The sequence below is a fragment of the Schistocerca nitens genome, chromosome 10 (genome assembly GCF_023898315.1).
Source record: "Schistocerca nitens isolate TAMUIC-IGC-003100 chromosome 10, iqSchNite1.1, whole genome shotgun sequence".
NCBI lineage: Eukaryota > Metazoa > Arthropoda > Insecta > Orthoptera > Acrididae > Schistocerca > Schistocerca nitens.
In genome coordinates, this window is record NC_064623.1 from 62,500,327 (window position 1) to 62,518,460 (window position 18,134).

The window sequence follows — 18,134 nt, forward strand, 5'->3', positions numbered from 1 at the left end:
AGGTGGATAGAGGGTAGGGCAGCTAGGTGCAGTAGGGAGGTTACACAGAAGGCAGGGGGAAGTGTGGGTGGTTGGGTTTATGGACTTTAGGAAGCATGTAGAAGGTAGGAATGCGGGGAGTGGTAGGGGTGAGGAGGGAGATGGACTCCAGGGAGAGGTTCTGGGATGAGCTTAAGGATCTGAGGAGACACTGGTGATCCTGTTGGTTTTCTGGAATGGCATCACTGTTGTAGTGTTTGTAGGTGGGATGAATCTGACAACTGGTGGATCCTTCTGCCACGTAAGCCCTGAAGTTGCTTCTTTCTCTAAGCTGGTTGTGATCTGAACAGCTTAGAGAAAGAAGAGGTGACAATTTCTGCAGGACATGTCCATCATTTTGCAGGACAATGCTTGGATGTGTACAATGCAAGTTGTGATCGATTTGTTCAATCGACTGGCCTGGGAAGTCCTGTACCAACCACCGCAATGCCCAGACTTAATTCTTTGTGACATCCACTTGAATTCTGAACTGAAGGAAGCACTTAGTGACATTAACTCTGAAACTTGTACTCAAAATAGACACTGTTGGCGAAAGAAGGGCAGTAAAACTTGGAACATGTATATCTTTTAATAGGCAGTTGCCACTATTAAAATTGCAACCCTCACAGAAAGTGACTGTCTAATGATGCGTGCAACAAGAACTACAGGAATTGAACATTTAATATGATGGTTGGTGATTTTTAATGTGAGTGTGTCTTGTGTCATTCACATTGGAGTAACAACAAAACAGCTGTTACATAAGTAGGGCCTATTCCCAATGGTGTCACAATGTACGGCGTAGCTGCACTGCACTTTACGACCAGTCTCTGAGCGGTATTTTGTTTACAGTAAGACTGACCTTGCAATTGACAAAGAATAACAAGAGAGGCAACATGGCTGTAAACGTTTCATTGCTGCTTGAGTATAGTTTGACAATTTTCTTATCTTTACTATAGTTTAATTAAAATACTGTTTCCAAGAGTCTAGGGTAGTGTTAGGGCCCACCCACCAGCTAATTGTAGTTCTTTTTTGAAAGCCACATGCTCCTTATCTGTTTTACATGTACATACAGAATCTTGTCAATGTGGCCGGTTGTACACTGAAACATTGCTTCCAACACAGCGCTAACAAAATTATTTTATTTCAGTCATTGCCTCCTCATTTGGTGAGTAGCAAGCTATCCTCATATGGAAACTATATTCAACCTGGACTTTCTATCACTACATTTTGTTCGTTTTTATATTTTGGAGACTTTTAGTTTCTTGTGTGAAGACTATAAAAGATGCAGAGCAGAACTTACCTTGAGCTGGTCTGCTGTGGGATTTGTGATAAGAAGCTCATCATTGGTGATGCACATGCCAACTCCATGAGGTACTATGACCATTACGCGGCTAAATGAGCGAATAGGGAATGGTTTCGAACCACCTGACTCTCTGAACATACCACTGACGGCCACGACCATTAGCTGTGGCTAAAAACGAATGACAAGATGTTAACATTCAATAACAAATATGTCAATAATTGATCTGCAAATGAAAAGACACACAGAAGTAAAATGTAAAAAAAAGCAGCTGCAACATAGCAAAACACTTCTGAGGAAGGTACCACTGAAAGTACTGTAAGAGCGACATCTAAATTAGTTTCCACAATGGTACAACACAAGTGCCTACCCACGAGCATAGGCAGGAGTGTATGTTCCGAGACATCCAGTGAACAATTATAAGTTTAAACACAGAGTACATTACAAGGGCGCAGGGGTAGGTACAGAGGGGATAGGTGCAGGGGCCGGGGGGGGGGGGGGGGCATGTGTGGGGGGGGGGGGGTAGGTGCAGGGGGCGGTGGGGCAGGCGGAAGGGGCGTAGGTAGGTGCTGGGACCGGGAAGTGCGGGGGGAGGGAGGTGGGAGGAGGGAGGTGTGGGGAACGGGGTGGCGGTGGGGGAGGGGAGAGAGAGACCGGGGTGGCGGTGGGGGGGGGGAGAGAGAGAGACCGGGGTGGCGGTGGGGGGGGGGAGAGAGAGACCGGGGTGGCGGTGGGGGGGGGGGAGAGAGAGACCGGGGGGTGGCGGTGGGGGGGGAGAGAGAGAGACCGGGGTGGCGGTGGGGGGGGGGGAGAGAGAGAGACCGGGGTGGCGGTGGGGGGGGGAGAGAGAGAGACCGGGGTGGCGGTGGGGGGGGGGGGAGAGAGAGAGACCGGGGTGGCGGTGGGGGGGGGAGAGAGAGAGACCGGGGTGGCGGTGGGGGGGGGAGAGAGAGAGAGACCGGGGTGGCGGTGGGGGGGGAGAGAGAGAGAGACCGGGGTGGCGGTGGGGGGGGGGAGAGAGAGACCGGGGTGGCGGTGGGGGGAGAGAGAGAGACCGGGGGTGGCGGTGGGGGGAGAGAGAGAGACCGGGTGTGGCGGTGGGGGGAGAGAGAGAGACCGGGGTGGCGGTGGGGGGGAGAGAGAGAGACCGGGGTGGCGGTGGGGGGGGGGAGAGAGAGACCGGGGGTGGCGGTGGGGGGGAGAGGGTAATTGGGGTGGGGGGAGAGGGTAATCGTAGCGGGGTGGGAGAGAGATCAGGGTGGGGGGAGAGGGTAATCGTAGCGGGGGAGAGAGATCGGAGTGGGGGAGAGAGATCGGGGTGGGGGGAGAGAGATCGGGGTGGGGGGGGATAGATTGGGGTGGGGCAGAGATCGGGGTAGGGGGGAAGAGATCGGGGTAGGGGGGAAGAGATCGGGGTAGGGGGGAAGAGATCGGGGTAGGGGGAAGAGATCGGGGTAGGGGGGAAGAGATCGGGGTAGGGGGGAAGAGATCGGGGTAGGGGGGAAGAGATCGGGGTAGGGGGGAAGAGATCGGGGTAGGGGGGAAGAGATCGGGGTAGGGGGGAAGAGATCGGGGTAGGGGGGAAGAGATCGGGGTAGGGGGGAAGAGATCGGGGTAGGGGGGAAGAGATCGGGGTAGGGGGGAAGAGATCGGGGTAGGGGGGAAGAGATCGGGGTAGGGGGGAAGAGATCGGGGTATGGGGGGAGAGACCGGGGTAGGGGGGAGAGACCGGGGTAGGGGGGAGAGACCGGGGTGGGGGAGAGACCGGGGGTGGGGGGAGAGACCGGGGTGGGGGGAGAGACCGGGGTGGGGGGAGAGACCGGGGTGGGGGGAGAGACCGGGGTGGGGGGAGAGACCGGGGTGGGGGGAGAGACCGGGGTGGGGGAGAGACCGGGGTGGGGGGAGAGACCGGGGTGGGGGGGAGACCGGGGTGGGGGGGAGACCAGGGGTGGGGGGGAGACCAGGGGTGGGGGGGAGACAGGGGTGGGGGGGAGACCAGGGGTGGGGGGACAGATATCTGGGGGTGGGGGGAGAGATATCTGGGGGTGGGGGTGAGATATCTGGGGGTGGGGGTGAGATATCTGGGGGTGGGGGTGAGATATCTGGGGGTGGGGGGTGAGATATCGGGGGGTGGGGGGAGATATCGGGGGGTGGGGGGGGAGAGATCGGGGTGGTGGTGGGTATGATGGGGGGTGGGGGGAGAGATCGGGGGGGGGGGGGGGGGGTGAGAGAGCGGGTGGTGTGGGGGGGTGAGAGATCGGGGGGTGTGGGGGGAGAGATCGGGGGGTGTGGGGGGAGAGATCGGGGGTGGGGGGAGAGATCGGGGGTGGGGGGTGAGAGAGCGGGTGGTGTGGGGGGGTGAGAGATCGGGGGGTGTGGGGGGAGAGATCGAGGGGTGTGGGGGGAGAGATCGGGGGGTGTGGGGGGGAGAGATCGGGGGGGTGGGGGGGGAGAGATCGGGGGGGTGGGGGGAGAGATCGGGGGGGGTGGGGGGAGAGATGGGGGGGGGGGTGGGGGAGAGATCGGGGTGGGGGGAGAGGTCGGGGTGGGGGGAGAGATCGGGGTGGGGGGGAGAGATCGGGGTGGGGGAGAGATCGGGTGGGGGGAGAGATCGGGGTGGGGGGAAGAGATCGGGGTGGGGGGAGAGATCGGGTGGGGGGAGAGATCGGGGTGGGGGAGAGATCGGGGTGGGGGAGAGATCGGGGTGGGGGGAGAGATCGGGGTGGGGGGAGAGATCGGGTGGGGGAGAGATCGGGGTGGGGGGAGAGATCGGGGTGGGGGGAGAGATCGGGGTGGGGGGAGAGATCGGGGTGGGGGGAGAGATCGGGGTGGGGGGAGAGAACGGGGTGGGGGGAGAGAACGGGGTGGGGGGAGAGAACGGGGTGGGGGGAGAGAACGGGGTGGGGGGAGAGAACGGGGTGGGGGGAGAGAGATCCCTCAGGACACCCAACAACTCTGTCAATCAATGCCAAGCCAAATACCTACTTGCATATAGACCACAGATGGACCAATTTGTTAAGCATTTTCTCTTGAATAAACGATTTAATTTTTCTTAAATTGGAATCATTTGTTTGTTCATACACATAGATTACATTTACCAATTTCTGTAGCCGTCGGCTAATTCCTTTAAGGTACATTTTATGCAAGAAACCGACTTCAAAAAGGGGGAACAACATCTTGTGTCCCATCAGGCTCACTCTTGTTCTTAACCTACATAAACGATCTTCTGATGTCCTTAAGGGACAGTTCAAAAACTATGTTTTCTGGTGACATGCATACTCGTTGAGGGCTCAAACTCAACCCTAGCAGACACAGCTTACAGCTGATGACACATACAATTGGTTCACTGTTAACAGTTTAAATGTGAAATCTCTGAGACTCATAGAATGCAATTTAAAAAAAAACAAGACTGACCTTTTAGCATCAGGCATAGTCATTAAAATATGCTGAATGAAGCACAAGGCGTAAAATTTCTTGTGGTCCATCTGGTTGACAAATTAAAATGGAAGTAACACAGGGGTAAAGTGAGCAAGTTCAGCATGTTATGTCCTTAGAAGTTTCTCTCACTGAGCTGACCTAAAGAACAGACAGTTGGCATATTTCACGTATTTTCCCTCCCTTTTGTTCTACGGTACTATTTTCTGGGGCCCTGCGCCGAAGGTAAATATAGTGCTTATCCAGCAGAAGTGAGCAATAAGAATATCACATAAAACAGTCAACCACACATCTAGTGGAAGTCCTTTTAAGGATATTTGAATTCTTACAATAACTTCCCAATACATTTGTTCCTTAACTGACACACAAATAATTTTCATATCGACTCCTCTTGTCCAGGCTTCAGAATGCAGTTATACACTCTTGTGATAAACATTCCGCAACCTCCCATCTTACATAAAGCAAATAATTGAATCCCAACCAATTCGAAACTAAAATAAAAACATATCCCATCAGGCACTCTTTCTACAAATTATTTGAATATCTAGATTAACAGATTGAAAAGTTTTCTTGACTTCATGGCACACTCCACACACAAGGTCGTGCACATTACAACTAAATAAGGTGGATCAGTTTTGGAAAAAAATATTTATTTCCTGCATTATACACCATTCTCGTTGACAATATATTGCCATTTCTCTGGAAGCTTATAAACTCCATTATTCGAAAATGTAGGGGTTTTCAGATTGATGACCTTTTTGAGGTTTAGTCTGCAGTCCTCCAAGGGGTGAGGCATTTGCCATTCAGGAAATTCTGCAGGGAACGGAAAGATTGAAGTTGGAAGAGGTAATGTCTGGTTAATATGGCAGATGGGTAACACATCCCACTCAAAAGAATGCAGCTTTTGACAGGCCACCAGGAGTAATGTGGTCTGGTGTTGTCGCGGTGAAAGACATCATCATGTCCCGATCCCATAGTGATGGCTACCCTTTCTTGCACTACGATTTACTCTTTCAGGTATTGTACATGATCCACTTCTCATCTCCGGTTATCAGCCATTCCAGAAAAGGAGCATTCTGATTGCTTCTTAATAAGGAGTCACAGATACACACACACTGAATCAAATTTGCTTTCCTCAGTTCATGAGGAACCCATGTACTGCAAAGTTCCTGGCTACAGCAGCATGTGCAGCACAGAGCTCCAGTGCCAACACCCACATTGTCATTAATGGATTGTTGACTATCATGTCATTAAGTCATTCCACATCCATAACCATTGGCCGTCCAGATAAATGTTTGTTTGTAAGGGAGAAATTCCCAGTTCAAAATTGACTAAACCACTTTTGACATGCTCGAGCTGTTACTACGACATCTCCGTCTACAGCATAAATCTTCTGCCGGCACTGTGAGGTGGCTCTCCCCTTACAATAGTAAAACAGCACAAGATGTTGGAAATGTTCCTTCTTGCTTCCACAGGTTGTAAACACACATTCACACTATTTCATCCAACAACATGAAAGAGAATTATATGGAGCAGAGATAATATATGAGTGAAAATAATATTTTATTACATGCACACATGCATGTATGCGCACACACAAATGTATATTAGGAGCTTTGAACAGATATGTGATTCAAAGATGACAACTGTATGCTACAAGTTTACAGTTTGCACCATGCTGCTCTGCTGAATGAATTTCTTACCAGCGAGAGTTTTGAATCTGGGTACTACCGCAAGTCTTTGAAGACAAACTGCATCCTCCTGTCAGCCAACACACATCTACAAAGTTGTATTGTACTGATAGACATTACAGCTGATCTCTCAGAGTATTTCATGTTGTTACCAAGCATTTGTACCAGCTAGGGGCTAACTATTCACAAAACTTCCCAACTTCATGCTCTCATTTCTTTATTATCCTTACTTAAAGAACACGGAAAAGATTCCTACTGACAATAAGAATTATTTGATTCATAATCCCAGAATACAAATGATCAAATAATTTCTGTGAGTGGGGATGTCAGCAATTATTTCTTGCTACCCCTTTATACGAGGGTTGACTGAAAAGCAATGCCTCCACCTTCATAACTCTTCAACAGTTGCCAGCATTGGTATGTGGCAGGTACCTGCTTGTTCTGTTGTCTCTTGTCTACAGCTCCAGTTGGTGGGAAGCCTTAGCATTGGGCGGTTGTGTTGCTACAGCGTAAAGTATGGAACCCTGCAAAGACGGTCGGTCAGTGCGATTTAAGCAACGTGCAGTCATTGAATTCTTGACAGCAGAATGTGTCACCCCAATGGAGATTCATCACAGAATGAACGCACTTTATGGTGATTGTGTTGATGCGAGTACTGTGCATCGTTGGGCGAGTAAGTTTAAAGGTGTTGAGGCGGAAACATCTAACATGCGTGACAAAGAGTTGGATATCCTGTGACAGCAACAACAGAGTTTCACAAGTAAAATGTTGACAGATTGATTCAGGATGATTACTGTATCATTCAGAGAGAAATGCAAGCACAATCGGCATTTCACAAGAACGTGCTTTGCTTGGCTATCTGAAGATCTGTGCATCATGTGTACCCCAGATGCTGACTCCTGAAATGAAAGCGCACATACTTGAAATTTACCAGGAACTCATCTCACGTTACAAGACTGAAGGTGGCACATTTCTCTATTCAATTGTGACAGGAGACAAAATATAGTTGTGGAAACAGAGTGTCGACTTCTTCCACGACGGCTTCAGAAACGTTGTTCATCGTTGGCAGAAATGCATCCAATCGGCTGGTGACAAAGTGGAAAGTGAATATTGGTAATTGAAGATCACATTATAAGGAATATTTCTGCATTTGATTTATTAAAATATTCCCATCCAAACCCAATTAACAAAGGTTGAGGCGTTAATTTTCATTCAACCCTCGTACACATGCCATTGGATTTGTCACCCTCATTCAGAATCTCAGACAAGGAACAGGAGTTCAAGATGTTGTTGTTGTTGTTGTTGTGGTCTTCAGTCCTGAGACTGGTTTGATGCAGCTCTCCATGCTACTCTATCCTGTGCAAGCTTCTTCATCTCCCAGTACCTACTGCAACCTACATCCTTCTGAATCTGCTTAGTGTATGCATCTCTTGGTCTCCCCCTACGATTTTTACCCTCCACGCTGCCCTCCAATACTAAATTGGTGATCCCTTGATGCCTCAGAACATGTCCTACCAACCGATCCCTTCTTCTGGTCAAGTTGTGCCACAAACTCCTCCTCTCCCCAATCCTGTTCAGTACCTCCTCATTAGTTATGTGATCTACCCATCTAATCTTCAGCATCCTTCTGTAGCACCACATTTCGAAAGCTTCTATTCTCTTCTTGTCCAAACTAGTTATCGTCCATGTTTCACTTCCATACATGGCTACACTCCATACAAATACTTTCAGAAACGACTTCCTGACACTTAAATCTATACTCGATGTTAACAAATTTCTCTTCTTCATAAACGCTTTCCTTGCCATTGCCAGTCTACATTTTATATCCTCTCTACTTCGACCATCATCAGTTATTTTGCTCCCCAAATAGCAAAACTCCTTTACTACTTTAAGTGTCGCATTTCCTAATCTGATACCCTCAACATCACCCGACTTAATTCGACTACATTCCATTATCCTTGTTTTGCTTTTGTTGATGTTCATCTTATATCCTCCCTTCAAGACACCATCCATTCCATTCAACTGCTCTTCCAAGTCCTTTGCTGTCTCTGACAGAATTACAATGTCATCGGCGAACCTCAAAGTTTTTATTTCTTCTCCATGGATTTTAATACCTACTCCGAATTTTTCTTTTGTTTCCTTTACTGCTTGCTCAATATACAGATTGAATAACATCGGGGAGAGGCTACAACCCTGTCTTACTCCCTTCCCAACCACTGCTTCCCTTTCATATCCCTCGACTCTTATAACTGCCATCTGGTTTCTGTACAAATTGTAAATAGCCTTTCGCTCCCTGTATTTTACCCCTGCCACCTTTAGAATTTGAAAGAGAGTATTCCAGTCAACATTGTCAAAAGCTTTCTCTAAGTCTACAAATGCTAGAAAAGTAGGTTTGCCTTTCCTTAATCTTTCTTCTAAGATAAGTCGTAAGGTCAGTATTGCCTCACGTGTTCCAGTATTTCTACGGAATCCAAACTGATCTTCCCCGAGGTCGGCTTCTACTAGTTTTTCCATTCGTCTGTAAAGAATTCGTGTTAGTATTTTGCAGCTGTGGCTTATTAAACTGATTGTTCGGTAATTCTCACATCTGTCAACACCTGCTTTCTTTGGGATTGGAATTATTATATTCTTCTTGAAGTCTGAGGGTATTTCGCCTGTTTCATACATCTTGCTCACCAGATGGTAGAGTTTTGTCAGGACTGGCTCTCCCAATGCCGTCAGTAGTTCCAATGGAATGTTGTCTACTCCGGGGGCCTTGTTTCGACTCAGGTCTTTCAGTGCTCTGTCAAACTCTTCACGCAGTATCGTATCTCCCATTTCATCTTCATCTACATCCTCTTCCATTTCCATAATATTGTCCTCAAGTACATCGCCCTTGTATAGACCCTCTATATACTCCTTCCACCTTTCTGCTTTCCCTTCTTTGCTTAGAACTGGGTTTCCATCTGAGCTCTTGATGTTCATACAAGTGGTTCTCTTATCTCCAAAGGTCTCTTTAATTTTCCTGTAGGCAGTATCTATCTTACCCCTAGTGAGATAAGCCTCTACATCCTTACATTTGTCCTCTAGCCATCCCTGCTTAGCCATTTTGCACTTCCTGTCGATCTCAAGATGTATCATGGTCGTATGTGTAACAGATTACTTAAACAACTTATTTTTTTTTTTTTTTTACAAATAGCTGCAAGTAAGAAATATATTGAGGAGAGAGTCCAAAAATTCCATCATATTTCTCCAAAATGGTGGAACAATACTTTCTTATCAGCTTGTCACAGTGCCAATTCCATTTCAACTTTTACCTATATGTAGTTCAAGAAACTTCACACACAGTGTTGCATTTAATATGCGACAATTTCATTTGTAATTACATTACATTGTTTGTGAATAGTTGTTCTGTTCACTGCACGTGAGTGAATTATTGCTTAACTAGGATTTTCTCGTGAGTCATGTCTGGCATAGATTGAGATATGATTGTTGTTGTTGTTGTTGTTGTTGTTGTTGTTATCTTCAGTCCTGAGGCTGGTTTGATGCAGCTCTCCATGCTACTCTATGCTGTGCAAACTTCTTCATCTCCCAGTATCTACTGCAACATACATCCCTCTGAATCTGCTTAGTGTATTCATCTCTTGGTCTCCCTCTAGAATTTTTACCCTCCGCGCTGCCCTCCAATACTAAATTGGTGATCCCTTGATGCCTCAGAACATGTCCTACCAACCGATCCCTACTTCTAGTCAAGTTGTGCCCCAAGCTCCTCTTCTCCCCAATTCTATTCAATACCTCCCCATTAGTTATTCGATCTACCAATCCAATCTTCAGCATTCTTCTGTAGCACCACATTTCAAAAGCTTCTATTCTCTTCTTGTCCAAACTATTTATCGTCCATGTTTCACTTCCATACATGGCTACACTCCGTACAAGTATTTACGGAAACGACTTCCTGACATTTAAATCTATATTTGATGTTAACAAATTTCTCTTCTTCAGAAACACTTTTCTTGCCATTCCCAGTCTACATTTTATATCCTCTCTACTTCGACCATCACCAGTTATTTTGCTCCCCACATAGCAAAACTCCTTTCCTACTTTAAGTGTCTCATTTCCTAATCTAATTCCCTCAGCATCACCCGATTTAATTCGACTACTTTCCATTATCCTCATTTTGCTTTTGTTGATGTTCATCTTATATCCTCCTTTCAAGATACTGTCCATTCCATTCAACTGCTCTTCCAGGTCCTTTGCTGTCTCTGACAGAATTACAAAGTCATTGGCGAACCGCAAAGTTTTTATTTCTTCTCCATGGATTTTAATACCTACTCCTAATTTTTCTTTTGTTTCCTTTACTGCTTGCTCAATACACAGATTGAATAACATTGGCTACAACCCTGTCTCACTCCCTTTCCACCCACTGCTTCCCTGTCATACCCTTGACTCTTATAATTGCCATCTGGTTTCTGTACAAATTGTAAATAGCCTTTCGCTCCCTGTATTTTACCCCTGTCACCTTCAGAATTTGAAACAGAGTATTCCAGTCAACACTGTCAAAAGCTTTCTTTAAGTCTACAAACGCTAGGAACATAGGTTTGCCTTTCCTTAATCTATCTTCTAAGATAAGTCGTAGGTCAGTATTGCCTCACGTGTTCCAATATTTCAGCGGAATCCGAACTGATCTTCCCCGAGATCGGCTTCTACCAGTTTATTCACTTGTCTGTAAAGAACTCTTAGTATTTTGCAGCTGTGACTTATTAAACTGATAGTTCGGTAATTTTCACGTCTGTCAACACCTGCTTTCTTTGGGATTGGAAAATTATATTCTTCTTGAAATCTGAGGGTATTTCGCCTGTCTCAGACATCTTGCTCACCAGATGGTAGAGTTTTGCCATGGCTGGCTCTCCCAAGGTTGTCAGTAGTTCTAATGGAATGTTGTCTACCCCTATGATTAAGTTATGCTCTGCGCAAAATTCTACCAGGCAGCTTCCTCTTTCATTTCTTACAACCAAACCATATTCACCTACTACGTTTCCTTCTCTTCCTTTTCCTATCGAATTCCAGTCATCCATGACTATTAAATTTTTGTCTCCCTTCACCATCTGAATAATTTCTTTTATCTCATCATACATTTCATCAATCTCTTCGTCATCTGCAGAGCTAGTTGGCATATAAACTTGTACTACTGTAGTAGGTGTGGGCTTCGTGTCTATCTTGGCGACAATAATGCGTTCACTATGCTGTCTGTAGTAGCTTACCCGCATTATTCATTATTAAACCTACTCCTGCATTACCCCTATTTGATTTTGTATTTATAACCCTGAATTCACCTGACCAACAGTCTTATTCCTCCTGCCACCGAAATTCACTAATTCCCACTATATCTAACTTTAACCTATCCATTTCCCTTTTTAAATTTTCTAACCTACCTGCCCGATTAAGGGATCTGACATTCCACACTCCGATCCGTAGAACGTTAGTTTTCTTTCTCCCGATAACGACGTCCTCGAGTCGTCCGCACCCGGAGATCCGAATGGGGGACGATTTTACCTCCAGAATATTTTACCCAAGAGGATGGCATCATTTAACAATACAGTAAAGCTGCATGCCCTTGGGAAAAATTATGGCTGTAGTTTCCCCTTGCTTTCAGCTGTTCACAATACCAGCACAACAAGGCAGTTTTGGTTAGTGTTACAAGGCCAAATCAGTCAATCATCCAGACTGTTGCCCCTGCAACTACTGAAAAGGCTGCTGCCCCTCTTCAGGAACCACACATTAGGATAGTATGCATTACAATTTTTGTGTAACCCTTAAAATGAGATTTTTCTTGTAGATATTTATGAAGATCAAAACTGGAAAACAGTTAACTGAAATGTTCCTTTTGTCTCCAATCCTGAACTTAACCCCATGTAGGGGAATACCACAATGCAATAAAATTTACTTTCCACTAGAAGGTTCTTGCAGAACTGAGGTCTTGAAAAGGGCACAGGAAAACATCAAGCAGATAATTTTTCATAGTCAGGCCTGCCAAAATATCATACTTCAATTTGTATTTGAAGTATTTGTTACCAAACACCTGTGACAAAGCAGTTAAGAAGCTATTTTCACACAGGTTATGACTACAAAACAATTTTCTTCACCACTTGCAACTCCACTGAAGGTTCATACAAAGTACTCAACTAGTGTCAATTACCTGCCGATTAAATCTGCTTCTATATGATTTGATCTAGAGAAATTTGATGATACAGAAACAAGAACGTGAAAGAAACTTACTGAGAAAATTAGAAGGTCAAATGTGAAGGACTGCGGGTCATGTTCTGTTCGAGGAAGATCCGCCAGAGCAGTGACCACCACATGACGTCCGCGTCGCAGCAATTTTCGCCGGCGGTCTGTTTCTGTTACACGCATCAGGTTGCGATTGTTTCCAAGGTACACGTTCAACCGGCTGAAATAAATCACGGTAATAGTTAAATTGCCACATGACAGACATGTTTCATCCTTTAATTGTGTGTGTGTGTGTGGGGGGGGGGGGGGGGGGGGCGGCGGCACACGTCAAGTCTCTTTCTTGGCAGGAGATAACCCACAGCTATAGCTATAGGTACATAAAATGCTGTGCTCTGACCTCTCTTCTCTGAATTGTATGTATCTACTACAAAAAAGAATAAAATAGTGCTGACAATACTATGAGGGTAAGTCAATTATTATCTGCACTTTAATTATATTTTTGTTTACTTTGGTAGTACTGTTGTTCTACATCGATGACGCATGCTTCGTTTATTTGTTGTTATATCTTTGCAATTTTCAAGCTGCTAGGTTAGTTTCGTCATCACTGCTGTGCTGTTAAGCACGGCTGCTCTGCTGCCTATTTGCACCAAAGAAGAGCAACGTTCAGCGATCCATTTTTTGTGGTTGGAAGCCATATCAGGACTGAAATTCATCGAAGACTTTCAGTACAGTACGGGAACGGTGTTTTGCCACAACGGAGTGTCTATGAATGGATTGAAAAATTCCGAAATGGTCATAAGTGTTATGCACAATGAAGGAACCAGACGACTGTTTATTGCCAAAAATGAAGAAGCCAGTGAGTGTTCACGTGAAATGATTCTCTTAGACAATTAACTACTGACGAAGTGGCACATCGTCTGCAAATTAGTCACAGTTCTGCCTATGAAATTATCCACAACAGACTTCGATTTCGTAAAGTTTGTGCAAGATGGGTCCCAAAACAACTCTCACAGTTGCATGAACAAACGTGCTTGGACATCTGCACAAAACATTTGTATCGCTATGGTAATGAAAGGGACAACTTCTTAGACAGGATCATTACTGGTGACGTAACATGGATCCATCATTACGAGCCAGAGAGTAAATGGCATAGTATGGAATGGAAACATCCAAATTCGCCGTACAAGAATAAGTCCAAGACCCAACTGTCCGCAGGAAAACTAATCCTTACGGTTTTTTGGGACGCACAAAATCCAGTACTGGAGCATTATGGGGAAAGGGGCACAACAATGAACAGTGTACGTTACAGTGAGATGCTTAGTGCCAGGCTAAAGCCTGCAATTCAAAGTGAACGCCGAGGATTGCTGTCAAAAGGTGTTGTGTTGTTGCACGACAATGCCCGTTCGCGTACTGCTGCCCACACTGCTGTAGTCCAGAAACTCAAATCTGAAGTACTGGATCATCCTCCATATAGTCCCGATCTTGCCCCTTCTGACTATCACTTGTTTGGTCCACTCAAACAGGCATTAAGGGGGCCGTCTATTTGCCTCTGACAAAGCAGTGAAAGAAGCGATGCATTCCTGGCTCGCAGCTCAACTGAGAACCTTCTTTGATGAGGGCATCAGGAAGCTTGTACAATAATGAACCAAGTGCGTTGAAACACAAGGAGACAATGTTGAAAACTGTTGTTCTTTTAAGTTTCCTATTCGATTACAATAAAATTTTATACCTACTTTGTGGATAATAATTGACTTATCCTCGTAATTCCAACAAAAAGAAACATGGTGTCCACTGACGGAGTCCCTGATTTTCAAATTAAATATCTCTAAAACTAAGACTGATAGAAGAGTGCAACAAACGGTTTGTTTACTGTAGAGGCTGTAAGAATTTTACACAGAAGTTTCTAAATAGTTCGAAAAGCTGCTAACACATGGTACTATAATTGCAATACACATGCCTATAAATAGTGCACCACACTGAAACATGAAAGGAGGTTAGCACACCAAAGGAAGAGCTAGAAATCATATATGTCATTGAGCAACGTATTTTTCTGGTACTGGAATATCACAGGTTAGAACACAGTCCTATGGCAACAAGGCACAGTTCTCGAACATGATTTAATGTCCCGGAAGGACCCAATGCAAAAGTTATTTGCCAAATTCCAACTGACAGGCAGCTTGGCTGGTGTTATGGTGGGGAATGCTGACCCCAAGGAAATTGTAATAACAAGGGCTGTTCAAAAAGTATCCAACATTATTTGTTACTGTTTAAGCCAAGAATAGAATAAGGGTGTGCGCACTCTCTACCTTTGTAGGTACATGTAGTGGATAAACCTGATTTTTTCCCCATGACTGGATCCAACCAGTTGCTGACTAGCTGCTGACAAGTGAACACATGTAAGTGGTAGTCATTGGATTTTGTGTTGTGGGCAAAATGACAGAAAAAGTGGAACAACATTACTGCATTAAATTTGTTTTAAGCTTGGCTGTTCTCAAGTTGAAATAATCCACAAGATTTGACAAGTGTTTGGGGAAGCAGCAGTGGATACCACACAGAGAAAGAGAGTGGTACAACTGCTTAGAAGAAGGTTTCTCATCAGTGAAGAATGAAGCACATTCAGGTAGGCCCCCAAGATCCACAAATGAGGTGATTATCGATCACATAAGTACACTGGTGGTGCAGGGTAGACAAATCAAAGCCAGAGAACTTGCAGGTAATGTTAAAATTGGTACTGGATTCATTCATTCCATTTTAATGGAACATCTGGACCTCAGAAAATTTGTGCCAAAGTTCCTAACAACTGAGTTACTCCAATGCTGTGGTACATCAAGATTACAGCTCAGAAGGTACTCTTGTCAATAAGGATTACTACCATGAGGTTTTGCATTGCCTTTGTGAAGCAATGACACACAAATGGCTCAACTCTTGGCAGTGGGAAGTTGGCACCTCCACCACAATAAGGCATCCACTCATCATTCTCAATCAGTTCAGTTTTTTGACCGAACGCAACGAAGCTGTGGTTTGTCAGCCTCTCTATTCTGCTGACAGACACTGAGTGACTTCGGGCTGTTCCCTAAACTGAAGAGAGAGACGAAGTGACCAGATTTCAGAATTCAACAGAGCAGTTGCACACCACTCCATATCAGAAGGGGTTTTCCAGTGAAGCTTCCAGAAGTGGCAGCAGCACTGGGAGAGATGTGTAGAAGCCGAAAGAGACTACCTTGAAGGTGACTAGTGTCAAACAATTTTATCTGAATAAAGAATGATTTTACACATAAAAGTCACATACTTTATTAACAGCCAATGTACTCCTGAAAATGTTGCCACAGTTTCTGGAATTATTTGGCAAAAGCCAAGGAAATCTGTCCAAAGAATTGCAGCAGAGACTGGCTTTAAGTGTTCCAGTATGCGCAAAAGACTGGGACTCAACTTACACGTTTCCATTCAAAATCCAAAGCCACCAGGTCTTACGTGTAAGACAAAGGGCTGACTTTGCAAACCAGATTCTCAAATTGATTAATAACGAAGGATTTGAAGTTGTCTGCATCTGGTTCATAGATGAAGCACACTTCCACTTTAATGGAATTGTGAATAAACAAAATTTGCGATTTTGAAGTTCCGTAAATTGCTATTTGTGTGACAAGTGACCTCTATATTTTCCCAAAGTTACTGTTTGGGCTGCAGTAAACGATCATTAGTGAATGTTCATCAAAATTTTGGACCAACTGGACTCTACACAGCTAGCATTAGAGGATCAAGCAGGAAAAGAGAGCTTCATGCAAAATGGAGCCAGGCAACATTGCACCAAATAAGTGTTTTGCTTTCTTGATGAATACTTCAGGAATAGCATCACTGTGTTGGATTTTTGCAAATTTATTGGCACAGGGATCCATTGGCATCCATATTTGCCGTATCTGACTCCTTGTAACTACTTTGTGTGTGCTACATTGAAAGACACTGTCTACTGGAACCACACCATCACGCTGGACGAGTTCAAATCAGATCTGTGTGGCACCTGAATTCATTTCTGTTGAGGCAATATAAAATGTGACAGCAGATTTCATTATTCCTTTGTACCACCTCCACACTGTGAGTAGAGGACATTTCGAAAAGATTGTCATGTGATTGCAAAGACTGCTTGCTGAGGACATGCGTTATGTACGCTGATACTGTACCAGCTGCACAGCATACAGTGCCACCTGTTAGCAGTTTTTCAAACTATCCTGATACTTCTGTATAAAATTCTTACAACTTTCACAATAACCACAGCTTTGTTATGCTCGTCTATCGATCGTAGTTTCTGAGATATTTATTTTGAAATCAGCGATCCCTTCACTGGACACACGGTACAAGAATCTCAAGATTAAATTAAATTTCCTGTGCCCTGTATTGTGATGTAACTTCGTTCAAATCAATACTGTCTAGTTTAAAGCAACAGTCTTTTGACTGCTGCCACCAGTAACACATCAACGAAAGCCCAAGGCTGTTAGTTCCCATTGCATTGCCACTTCCACTGTGCAAACCATTGTCCCTGCCAGTTTTCAGTTGGCCTTCGCAGTAGGGAACATGTTTAATGTTCAGTTTCACATGCCTTACCAGTGTGATAAAAGTGGTTGAAAGAGAGGGCATGGGAGACACTGTACAGATCTCTGTCATAGCCAAATTTCAGATTTTTGTTTGACAAAGAAACCTTACTGACTTATCCTCTTCAGTTTTCTTAATATTCATATGATTTGAAGATTATTGCCAAGACATTAATTCCCAAAAGCAGTATCACACTTCTTAAATCCAAAATACTGCTGTTGAAGATTAGAAGAATTTCCAGCACTGCCAAGTACAAAACATTTAAGATCAATTAACAGAAACCAATAGCTAAGCGTGTAAGTCCACTAATCGTAAAGCAAATGGTTCAAATCTAACTAGTAGCATTTATTTTACTTTTATTTAAATTCCATATTTATTAACAAATACTGAATAATACTTTAATAAAAATAACATCTCATTACTTTGAATTACTAGTTGTAGAAAAATAAAGTTTGATACAGTCATGTAATATGCCATTGTTAAATGAAAAATCGTTATATCCATCAATAAGGCTGATCAATCTTCATAAACAGAAGAGTCTTCTTTTCTATTTGATGCCTTGGATATTGGCACCAAACTGTAATATAATGCGAACACTGGCATTTGCATGTAATCAGTAACCAGAAATAATAAATCATTTTTATTATAAAATATGATTCAACATTTGTTATTTAATATACATATACTAGGAAGTTTCAAACCAGCAACTTCAATATAGTAAAACCCCAAATTAACAAACCCACTTTTCATGAATATTTGTCAGTCCCAGAGAAACTCCTGTAATAACAATGTTATTTATCCTCTTTTAATGACACAACTTTAAGAAAAAGTTCCCTTTTAAGGAATAAATGTTAAACATTCTGCAAATTAAAATCCATTTTTTATACTATCCCTAATAC

General features: G+C 44.4%; 1 protein-coding gene across 1 annotated transcript in view; it reads right to left on the reverse strand.

The window, feature by feature from the left end:
• LOC126210098 (nuclear RNA export factor 1-like) overlaps positions 1–18,134 on the reverse strand; it is a 136,754-nt gene that overhangs the window by 26,076 nt on the left and 92,544 nt on the right. Inside the window, exons 11-12 of the mRNA XM_049939234.1 lie at positions 12,700–12,871; positions 1,319–1,489 (exon numbers count right to left, since the gene is read on the reverse strand). Of these exons, the coding sequence (XP_049795191.1) occupies positions 1,319–1,489; positions 12,700–12,871 (343 nt within the window). The remainder of the gene's footprint in view (positions 1–1,318; positions 1,490–12,699; positions 12,872–18,134) is intronic.